Source organism: Leptinotarsa decemlineata, unplaced genomic scaffold (genome assembly GCF_025532065.1).
Source record: "Leptinotarsa decemlineata unplaced genomic scaffold, Ldec_3_MD MMD2_P_RNA_scaffold_5, whole genome shotgun sequence".
In the NCBI taxonomy this organism is placed as follows: domain Eukaryota; kingdom Metazoa; phylum Arthropoda; class Insecta; order Coleoptera; family Chrysomelidae; genus Leptinotarsa; species Leptinotarsa decemlineata.
In genome coordinates, this window is record NW_027412532.1 from 23,503,549 (window position 1) to 23,516,068 (window position 12,520).

The 12,520-nt window shown below is 36.1% G+C and overlaps 2 protein-coding genes across 2 annotated transcripts in view; both read left to right on the forward strand.

Annotated features, from left to right (window-relative positions):
* Positions 1-12,520, forward strand: part of LOC111509844 (uncharacterized) — a 242,661-nt gene that overhangs the window by 119,674 nt on the left and 110,467 nt on the right.
* LOC111510488 (uncharacterized) lies at positions 4,826-6,089 on the forward strand (the record flags this gene model as incomplete). Its single annotated transcript, XM_023166413.2, has 1 exon — positions 4,826-6,089. A coding segment is annotated over one exon (1,104 nt), but the record flags the coding sequence as incomplete, so codon positions are not given.

Consider the following 12,520-nt stretch of genomic DNA (forward strand, 5'->3'; position numbering starts at 1 on the left):
CCGTCTCATGATGATGTTTTGATAGTGCTGAGGATTGATCTGACTTTTGGACAGCAAGTTGATGTTCGTATACTCTACTTGTCACACGTCTATTGGACTGGCCTTCATATGTTCTATCGCAATCGGAGCATGGAATTTCATATATTCCCTGAGATTCATTGATGATTTTGTCCTTGGGTGAACGAAGGAATGTGGAAATTTGATTGTTGGTGGTAAATATCGTTTTTATGTCGTGTTTTTTGGGAATTTGGCCAATTTTGACAGTTACACATTTAATGTAGAGAAGGAAAGCTTTGTGGGGAACGTTGTTGTCTTTTGGATCTTTGGGCCTGGACGAAGAAGTTTGTTGACGACGGATGGATCTGTCAATTTGATGGTGTGTGAATCCATTTTGAAGGAGACCTGATTTGATTTGGGCTAGCTCTTGTGGTTTGTTGTGGTGGTCTGGACATAAAAACGATATTCACCGCCAACAATCAAATTTCTACATTCCTACGCTTTCCCAAGGACAAAATTATCAATGAATCTCAGGGTATGAATGAAATTCCATGCTCTCATTACGATAGAACATGAAGGCCAGACCAACAGACGTGTGACAAGTAGAGTATACGAAAATCAACTTGCTGTCCGAAAGTCAGAGCCATCCTCAGCCCTATCAAAACATCATCCTAAGACGGGACACAACACAGACTTTGCGAACACGAAGACCATCGCCACAGCGAAAACACTCGAGCCCGGATAATTCGCGTGAACATCGAAATCGAAAAGCGACATTTCTGCCTGAACAAACGTGATGACGGTCAAAGACTTTCAACTGCCTGGAAATCCCTAATTTTCCGATGCTCACCCCTCATCAAGACACCCGGTAATGGTAATCAACCGAAGTCCCACCTTTCTGCTTCAGTAGCTTCCGTCGATATAAATACCACCGACACCTCAGTTCAATCTAAGGAGTAGGCAGATTGAGACCTTAGAGAGAACCCGCGACGAGACCTGAGGAGTAGGCAGATTGAGGCCTCGGCGTCAAGTCAAATAAAATTCTTGAAAATGGCTCCAAAATGGGAGCCGAAACGTCGAATACAAAACTCCAGACGCGATTCAACCCAAACTCAAGGACAACATATGTATAGTTGTATATAGATGATTCAGTGAGTGGATTTGAAATAAATAATCAAAGGCAGGGAACACTCATGGCCGAAGCACTCGAAAAAATATGCAAACCGCAGGCACGTGTTTCTAGCTCATTAGCTGTCATCAGTACGGTATAGCCAACTGCAAGATTAGGCAACAATTGGTTGCAGAAACAACACAAATGCACGGAGTCATCCAACAGAAGCCAGCCGCACTTAGTGGTTTCGGTAAGGTCATCTCGGGTGACTTGAGTGAAATCCCCAACCCGGCTTCTTCGAAAGAAAAGATGTCATCGCCTTTTCATACGTTGTAAAGGATCATGAATGTACTCTGGTATCATTTAATAGTTGTCAAAATCAGTTTTGTGAAAATAATATGTAGGGATGTTCAACATGAGACTATTTTCTCGAAGTTGATAAAAGTATTCATCTGTTTTTACCACAGAACTTAAAAGAGGAGAACGGAAAAATAATACATTTTATGATAATGTAAACGTTCCTATAAGGGGAAATGACTTGCAGTAGGAGAGTCTGCGCATTGGCTACAAACGTTGACATTGTTGACAAATGACAGGTTTAGAAAGTCGTTTTTGTAAATGCATTGTACCGATTTCACGTGATTTTTTCATTGTTCCAATTTTATTTCGCCTCAACTCAAGTGTTGTTGAAAGTATTGGAAGTATGCCTGATCATTGTTTCATCGGGTCCTGTAGCAGCAGCGGTAATATTCCTGGAGTTCATTATTTTAGGTAAGTTGAAGTGCTTCAAGGTCAAACATCAGGCTCGGCCTAAAAATAATTGACCAGAATAACGATGGATCATTTTTGTATGATTTTTGTGCATTTCAGTTTTGGGTCCAAGAAAAAGGAATGGTTGGAGATTTTGGGAATCTCAGGAGTGGAAAATATGAGTTCCAGAAATAAGCTTTGTTCCAGGCATTTTGATTGTTGTGATATCAACTTTCCAGCTACTCCTAGTGGACGAGCCACACTCAAGAAAAACGCTGTAGATGTCATCAGTAACCTCTTGTCTTTTCGGTATATTATGTATAAACTTCAATGAAAATATTAATCACTTGATTGACATTAACAATTCCATTACACAACTTTGTATACAATTCTGTGATGTGTTATTGTTAGATATTATTGAATATCAAAATAATTCCAATAACATACAAAATAATCTGACATTCCAGAGAATGCATTGGAATACAGTTATGTAACGTTTATGAGATTTTTTGTAAATTGGTTAGATTTCACTCGAATTTCCATGTGCAGACTCTCAACTGTTTGGCTGGATGACATTTTCTGTATGTTAAGTGAATGATACCACAAAAAAGTAGTTTTTTGCAATGTATAGCAATGTTTTTGATATTGGAAATTACTATCAAGTTATATTGTTTGTCAGAACATGATTATTATTTTTATTGATTTGTAATTATCACATTAGAATAAATTATTCATTACTATTAATAGTTTTATTGACATATTTGAAACCTTAAAAACTGTCGCTTCCAAGTGAGTTCACGAATTTACACCAGATTCACTTTGTCTTAGTTTTCCAATGTTTTGTAATAATATTTTGGATTCGTGATTAACGTGTTATAATTTTTTTCACTTTTCTATTAAATGATATCCTGTAATAATAGTTTAAGTTTACTCTTGCAATAGTGAAAATAATTAAATATAGCACGAAAGCAAATAAACCAACAGAAACTGCAAAACCAAGGGGCTTTCTGTTTTGGCAATTTTGTCAAAAATAATAAAAGCAATTCACAAGGAAATACACAAGTTTGGTAGGTGAACATTAGGAATTGCCTAACATTTTATCTAATATTAAATTGTAAAGTGTATAAACCAGTAATAAATTACAATATCATGGGGGCTGCCCTCGAGATTTTTTTATTACCTGCACTATTGTAATCATCTGATGATGATGTCATGAGTGAGCTGATCAGTCAACCTAACAAGACTGTGAAATTTACTATTTTACCCCATCCGTTTATTCTCTTATGCTTTTGAAATTTTGAGGTAGATAGTTGAATCACAGCACCAACGTTTCATTTGATGTTGGTAGGACAAACTTCATTGGTTTCATTCAAATGGAAAACAAGCAATTTTTTGACAACTTTCACTGACGTGGGTCCACTATTCTGATTTCTTAAAAAGATTATTTCTAAAAGTTAGGGTTATTTTAAAAATTAGTTGTTTTTTAATGATCCTTTCAAGGTATAAGGAAGCGAGTCCTCCCCAACCTATTATACTATAGATTCCAAAAGACCTTTTTCTAATTTAGCATGGCTAGATTGAGAGAGCTCCCCTATAAAACAAAAAATAGCAAAAGTACAAATATTGTGTCAATTTTATTTTCGGATTTTTCAAAGTGGGCTGCAAATAATCTGAAACCATCTCCGAAAACGCGTTATGCGCATGCGTTCCTACTGCTTAATTTTCTCCTTGTAGGAACACTATCACAGAACGCTATTTCCGTTCTCCTCTATGTTTAAGTTCTGTGGTTTTTACCCACGAGAAAATGGATTTCTGCAGACAACTTGGAAAAATTGTACAGGGATTCCTTTGTTTCTCCCAATTTGATGAGATATAAACAAAATTTGAAGTCATTAATATTTTGAAAATATAAGTTACAGAATGTAAGAGCTCAACTTGAAAGTAGATTTGGAATGAGTGATTTATTTGATTCAGTATATCCGTTATTTGGGAATGAGACGAATTTTTCAAGCGACCTTCATACAAAATGACTCAATGCTAATTATAGGAATGTTATATCTTATGAACTTATGAAGATGAAATATGAATATGTGATAATTCACTGTATGTAACGAACATGATAACTGACTATAATCTTCATTCCATCATTTCACAAAACCATATATGAACATTCAAGTTATGTCAGAATATTTCGATTTTCAGGACCTGGAAACTACTACATATTTTTCTTGTTATGAACCTGTTGAACTATTGTGAAGCAATTTGTGAAGACACTGAAGAAACAGAAACTACTCATGTACTTCAACATTATGATAACTACGGACGATACGTACCTGAACAAACTAGTGTATCACTTATCAACTTGACAGTTGTTTGTCAAGAAGTTGAGCTACCAATGACCTGGTCTAAGGAAAGCGGTTCAGAATATGATTGTGAAAATTGCCCCAAAGTGATGAAAATTTTCAACTCAAATATATCTACCATCCCTTCGTCTGCTTTTGAAGGATTATCAAGTTTCACAGTTCTGCGGATCAGCAATGTTCGTTTGGAAAAATTGAAGCCAGGTGCTTTCAACTCCTTGCATTATTTGGAAGAGTTGTATCTAAACGATAATAAGTTGACATCCATAGGGGCAGGAATTTTCAATTCTTTGACAAATTTAAAAATTTTGGATCTGTCTATTAACAAAATTAAAAATATAGATATTGACACCCTAACAGGATTGCCAAATTTGAGAGAGTTGAATATATCGTCAAATCGCTTAGTTTCTTTCGAAAGTGCTATTCTGGATCAAAATATACTATTACTTGAATATATTGATTTGAGTTCCAATCTGTTAAAAAATATTGACATTCCCACAGTTTCTACTAAAATAAAGAATATGGATCTTTCTATCAACAATATAAGTGAACTAAACTTCTGCCCTTTCGAATTAGAATCACTGAAAATCAGTAATAATGATATTGCATCTCTGGGAAATTCGCATTGTTCAACTATTTTCGAATTGTTAACTTTGATGCTAGTTACAACAAAATTGCAGAATTGAATTCTAGCATATTTTTGAATCTGACTGATCTAAAATACTTGTATCTGGAATTCAATAACATTTCTTCAATTCCAACAGGACTATTCTCAGATATGAAAAAGTTAAAGGTACTGAATTTGTCACATAACCAACTTCAACAATTTCAACACGGCACTTTCGAAAATTTGGAAAACTTAGAGATTCTGGACATATCATATAACAAAATTATCACATTGAAAAGGTATTTGCATCCTCTTATAAATTTGAAGAAATTATACATACAAGGAAACAAAATAATTTTTTTGAATGGGGAACAACTATCAACAGATTTACCAAGCTTATCCTTTATTTCTTTGGAAAGTAATACTTTTTCTTGCAGTAGACTAATCGAGGTGATAGCCAGTTTTCGAAAGAACGCAGTGGTTGTAGAATATGGTAAAGCTAAAACCATATCTAATATCCATGGAATTACTTGTTTTGATGACGAAAATTCTAAAGATTCATCAACTAGGGCGACAGTTGATGTGAGTTCAAAGTTTGATAACATCCTTTCAAAATTACAGCAATTATTGAACGGAGATTTGAGAAAGTCTGTTATGAACGATTACTTCAACAAAGAGTTCAAAAACAGCAGCTTCTATAAATACTTGGAAAGTTTTCACAGGGTGGATTTACCAAAATTCAATGAAACTGCCCTATTTCATTATCTGAATGATGGATTCGATAATAGTAAATTTTTCAAATACTTGGAAGGTTTGGAAAAAAAAGATAATTCTACTAACGAATTCAATAAACGTGTGCTCGAGTTATTTGATAGTAATACAAAGAACTTTACTGAATATCTGAATGAATCGAAAAAAAATGGTGATATTTTTCTTTCTAAAAACGAAATGTATGATTATTTCAATGAGAATTTCAGGAACAGTTCATTTTATAAATACTTGGAAAACTTAAGGGTTTCTAACGATATTTTTTCCAGAAGTTTTGTCAGTGCCGAGGGCCATCAGATTTTGTACTTGGAAATGAAAACCGAGACCTACTTTTAACTATAGTAATATTTTTAGTGGCTATATTTCTGATTATGATAGTGTTTCTATACCTAGGTTTGAGAAAAACATCACGTGGAAATGTTGAACGTGTAGAACTTCTCGAATCTTGATACTTCATCACTGAATGTTTGTAAATAAACATCGATAATATTATTAATACGTTGTTTTTTTATATTGAATTTCAAATACCATATTTGGTTTGATGTACAAAAAAAAGACAATATCTACTTGCTCAGGATGCTTATTCAAAAGATATTTTAGAATGTCATATATTTTGAAATGTATGAAGTCGTTTGTGATAACATGAATATCTCTACAGGAGACAATTTTACATTTCTTCTGCATTTTTGAAATTAAATTCACTACCATACTCACTTCGAATATTCTGATTGATACTAAGAGTAGAGGGTATATGTGTTGAATAATATGCCAAGTTTGAGGATAATAAATATAGTCAGTAGCAGATTACGGCCGTTTCTGGGCCTCCCCCTACCACTATGACGTAATAATTGCTTTTTTTGTTTAGTAAAATCAAAGCGATGTGACCTTGAAGTTTCTGGTGCATGGCTCATTCAGAATGTTTTCATATGAGATTTTGTGTGTGTGTGACATAATGACGTAATTACATTCGGTTGGTGTGTGTGTGTGTGAGAATACACGGCACAGGGTTTATCATGTGCGTGTCTGCGTACAAACATACTTCTGCATACTTCAAAAATCCTCCAAGTAATGAATGTTCCATTGGTGTGAGCCCACCAAGTTAGTAGTGGTGTGACATCACAGCAGCAACCGTTCAACGGTTAGAGAGCGAGATGTTCACTCCACGACGTGTGGCTGAATATTGCGATTTCATCGGTGTGTCCTTACCTCTCTCTCGATGCGGTGATGGCTGTGCCGTAACACATCGCTCTACCCTCACTGTCGATGGTGACGCGCAGGCGGCGAGGACTATGTTAACGTCTGCCCTCTACGATGGCGCAACAACCATTGTCTGTTCGTATCGATATCTGTTAACGCATCTAGCTGAGAGGTTGGGTTAATGTATGTAGCTGAGAGGTGGGGTTGGCTATGACGTCTTGATGGACTCGATCAGACTGTATTTAAGAAGCGGACGAGTGTTGGCTATGACTCTGACTCTGACTCAACTCGACTCTTCTTCTCACTCTGAATGATATTGGCGTATTTATACATCTCTCCTTGCCATCAAAGTTGGCCTAATTATCCCTACTCATATGTTGGTGTACGTGAGAAGGCCACTGGCTTACATTATCGAATTTTTTATAAATATTTCGCAACAGGATGATACACAAAGAAATTGCTGAGTAACCATCTGTAAATTGTGCAATACCCATTAATTTTAACGAGTTCCTCGTGCTGTTTATGGTCCAAAACTGGATACTCGTGTGACCTCGTTTACATGGCCTTCCACATGTGTAACTATTGCATCATCAGATATGTTGAAATTTCCCTCTCTTCTGACGGAGTCACGTTTCAGTTTTCAAGATTTCATAATTTAATTTTCTTTCTTGCTGAGTGGTTCGAATGTCTAGGGCTAGGTAAGTGCACTTTTGATTGAATCCTAACTTCGATTTTGAAAACTCATATATTCATTTATTGATATACATCGTTATCGCGGTTGACTTACGATATTATTATAACTTGAGCTCAAATAGATCAAAATTATTTATGGGGTTGTTACAATCGTCCCTCCTTTGAAAAGAATTGTGACTGTTGTTTAACAATTACAATTGAATAAAAATAAATCAATTTACTTCAAAAAGAATTTTGAAATATCCCTCCATACTCAATTCTAGACATGTCATTCAACTGTTTCCAAAATCTAAGTTTCAACGCCTAACACTTATCATTTTACCATTTTCCTGGTCTAATTCTTACACATCTATTTAATCGTTACACAGTGTTGACGAAAATATTTGTACAAGATCGTCTATTCGTTTCAAGAAATGAATTCTACTTTTGGTTTATTTACATACTTGAAGCACCACATAGGTTTTATTGCATTTATCAGCTGAGAGCTATATGATTTTTTTCCAAATTACCTTCTTATTTGTCATTGAACTTCAATTGCCTTAGTTTTTATAAAATTATTAGTTTTCTTTTACACACAAAAATTTTTCATTTATGCTCTCCATAAAAGTTATGTTTTGGAAAAATATTTTTTTCATACAGAGGGTGTCCAGTTGAAATACCTTTCCTTTTCAGTTGAATAAAACATGTTTTTTTTTATATAATTTATGATATCAAATTTCTATGACCTAGTAAAATCCTATACTCAATATGCTAACGATTATATACTGAATTGATATGGTAAAACTCAATATTAAAAAGGTATGAAACTCAAATATTTCTATGATATAAAACTATTCTACGTCCAATAACACAAAGTTCTTAACTAAATATCAACTCTAAGTATATGGTCCATTTTTTCTTTGGGTTTTTTTTTATAACTATTCAGAGTCACGTTAATTACCCGAAACCAATCTCTTCTTCTGGGGGCTAGATTCTCTGCTATGCTGAGTGATGGGGACATTTCGATCGAGAGTGAACAGGGCCATGGGCTAGCAGTTGCTGGGGCGGTGAAGGTCTCAGCTCGAAAGATCGTTGAGCGTCTAATGGGAATATGGGCGCTCTTGCCAGTAACGGTTGGCAACTTCAGGAAAGACCAAGTCTTCTAGGGGATGATGATCTCTTCTGGCTGGCTGGTTGGTCCTGCATACATTGCATCGACAGACCCTGGTTGCCTGTTCTGGACCTTGGTTCGGGATTGGTTCCTCCAGTTGGTTTGGGATCGGCTCTACTCTGGGGGGTGGTAGTTCCTCCATACTTTGTCCGGGGTTGCATCCAATACAATGGCATCCCTGTATGCCTAACTGGGTAGATAACCGGGCTAATTCGTTTTTGGTTTTGCCTCGTTATATAAATACGTTTTTTGTTCTGAGTGACTATTGTCATTTTGTTGAGCTGTTCATCACTGTTTATTTAGTCGCGGGACACGTTCTGTTCATGATAAAACTTAATTTTTCTTACGTGCTCACTCCACATTTTAATATTGAAATAGCTGATTTTGCATTTCCTTATTTTTACTGAACGCATATCCCAGGCCTATATTAATTACTTCCTCATGCGTCCTTTATATCTATCTATTTGAACTCCACGTGCATCAATGTGGCTCTGTCACTACTTGTGATGATTCATTTTGTAATTCATATCGCTGAACTGCATTCTCCGGTGTAGGTAATTTATTCGGTTTATTTTGAATATCTGCCGATAAATTTGGTCGAATGGTTATACTTTCTGCCGTATACTTTTTCCTTAGGGGACCTTTTCCATTGTCTCTCATTTATTAAAAACATCGTTACAGTATCGCAACATGATAGTATCATGTGCCAGGAAAATCCCTTCAGCTGATGTATCGCAATAGCATTCAGGGCAATTTCAATTACACACTTCAGTAGCTGGAAACAGAAGTACAGTCCTTAAAATGCACTAGTAAAATTTCCAAAAATAAAAACCAGCCATACAACTTTTGTATCGTATCATCGGCCATCTTTTCCAAATCTTCGGGTTAAATGAATTTATGGCCGAATATCTTTGATTATCTACAAAAGCACGCGCTGTGATATTTGGAACGTTTATTTACATACTGGCATCGTCTGATGGAGTGCATCGACCTATTCATTACTAGTGAAATATTTCGTGGCGAAATCTGTACCTTTCTATTCTGTTTCATTATATTTTTTTTCATTTCCAGTGGCGTATCTTATGATGGTTTTAGTTTTGATATATTTAAATTTTGGTTATCATTCTTTCTGCTGAGTTCTCAAATTCTTTGGTTCCGTATCCAAGGGTATTCTTGTACAGGTCCCTGAGATCTGGTACTATATCGGTGAGAATATTCTTTTCTTTCTCTATCAGATTCGCTTTCAAAAACCATTTTCTTTCTGTTCCTTTTCGCTATCGGATTGATCTGAACTATTTCTTTGCGTAATCTCTTCGAGGATTCCTGCTACTTCTTTGTTTGTCGTTGCTTGCTTTGTGTCCGCTTCATAGGCTCGTGCTATGACCGTTTTTCGTTGAACTAACGAATCCGTTTCTAAAATAGTCATGATTTGGATAGGGATCTCTCTTGCTATCTTACATACTGATCTGGCTACCATAAGTCCTTGTCTTACTTCTGCGCTTTCTATTACTATATCATCCGTTGACAGTGAGGTAATTCTCTTCAGTTTCGCCATACATATAGTCGTAGTTCTAGGTGGTACTTTAGATCCTTGGATGAATAGACTGCCACACCTGAAGTAACAGTACTTTTGGTTTCACAAGTGCTCCCTATAGCTTGGTCCTTGTGTCCAAAATTGCTACTGGTGGAACTCGCTACGTTGATTTCAACTTTCTCTATCTCCTCTTGTTTTTCCACTACTTCCTCTTTTATTATTTCTCCTTTTCTTTCAATCATACTTTTCTTATCCTTGCTTTTCGCAACACTCCTGTAACTTCCAGTACTCTCTGAGCTTATCTATTCTTCCTATTGTCTCCATTACTTCCTTGAAACTTCTAATCATTTTCCTTATCTTTTTTCTTTTCATCGTCTCCTGTGACGGATTTTCCGGTACAAAGTTTTACTGATGAACAGTAATTGATCAGATTCCTAGCCTGCATAGTTTGTGATTAATTCGAGCGTTCTAAGATATTGATGTTATTCGAGGGGCCGTCAAACTCCCGAACAATGTAATCCTTGGCCATTGGCGGTGACCTACGATTTGCTTCGCTCTCAAATTTCCATAAACTATACGCTGTATGTTCATCAGAACTTCTCTCATTTCTTTCAATTCCTCCACAATTTTCTTCTTGTTGTTTCTTCGAGACACTCTGTCTTCCTTCTTTCTCTGTTTTCCCAATTACTCTCTTCTCTGTCATCAGTTCAATTTTCTCCTTCAACAAATACATGTAGCCGTTTTCCCCAATCTATCTATGCTCCAAATTTCTTCAAAAAATCCAATCCCAATAGTATATCAGCATCAAAGTTACCAGCTTTCATCACAACAAACTCATGCTCAATTATTTTGTCCTGGCGTAAAAATAATCGGTAATCTAACTTCTCCCAATTCGGGTATTCTTTGTCCTTGTATGTCAACCAAATCAAAACATTTCTCTCTATTAACCCTAAACCCCTTGGCGATGACTGGCTTTGTTAAGGATACATGTGCCCCAGAGTCAATAAAAGCTGTGACTAAGCTTCCTTGAATCATCAACTGTGCAACATTACGGGGTTCTCATCTATCTGGGTGCAGTTGAGTATCCTTGCCATTCCTAAGTCTATGCGTCGTTACGAGTTGCAGCACCTACATTGCGGGGTTGAAACGCAGCCGCTTCGCTGTTTAAATCTTGTCATCTCCCGGTCTATTATTTTTCACCATGGTTTCGTGACGGGTTGTAAGTATTTCTTGGATGGCGATTATTTCCTGAGTGCTGTTGTACTGAACGCCGTTCCATTGGCTGGTACGTTCCCCGTTCTCCTGTCGTTTTTTGCCTGCAGTCTCGTAATCTATGTCCTGGTCTATGACATCCATAAGGTAACTGTCCCAATCACTGACACCTTAAGTACTATAATTCGATTTAGAGATAATTATATCTGGAATGATTATTGCGTTCCTTGAAATTTTTTCACCACTCGAATCTTCAGAATTTTAATTTAGGTTATTCAACGAATGAATCAATAAGAAAGTAACATTATATTCCTGATGAATTTTACAGAAAAAAAAACCCTTTGTTCCAGTTACTGACACTGAACAAATACACTTGTCCTATTTACTGACAATTAGATGTCCCGATTAAAGACAATAGGAATATAGTTACATTCCAATCAAGTACAAGTGGGTATTCAATATTTCAGCATCTCAGGAACGTGAAAAACTCCTCTTTTGTTGACAGCTGCGAAGTTAGGTTGTTTAATTATCTCCATTATGTCAGATTTGGAGTACCATATAACGTCATCAGGTACTGGCCATTTCCATCCTGTGGGTCCACTTTCAACCATTGTTTTCACCCTCACTTCATCTTCATTTAATATCTATTATGCAATTATGCCTGGATAATATTAGTTATCGTAACATACAACAACAAAGTTGTTTTCCTCAATATCATTTTCACAAACTCCATCAATTCTTGCATGATTTATAAGTCCGGAATCATGTTCACTTTCCAATTTATTGTTTCCCTCCTCATCACTCGGATAAGTGACATTTACTGCATTGTCCTCATCTGATCGACTATTTCCTTTTTCTCTTGACTGAGTACTTTCTTCCTTATTGTCTGATTTTTTTCTTCTCGCCTGCTTTTTATTCTTTTTTATGTTTGCTTTTTCTGCAGCTTTTTCTTCTCGTTTTCGTTTTCTTTCCTCTTTTTCTTGAAGTTGCCGTTGTTTTCCTCTTCTTTTTCTGATGGTATTGCCTCCATGAATCTGAAGTAGCCACAGAAGGTAACTTAAGTTTTTGTTTCAGTGTCCGGGAGATGATTTGTATCGGGTCAAGTATATAGGCAGCAAGGCTTCCAAATCAAAACCCCTGT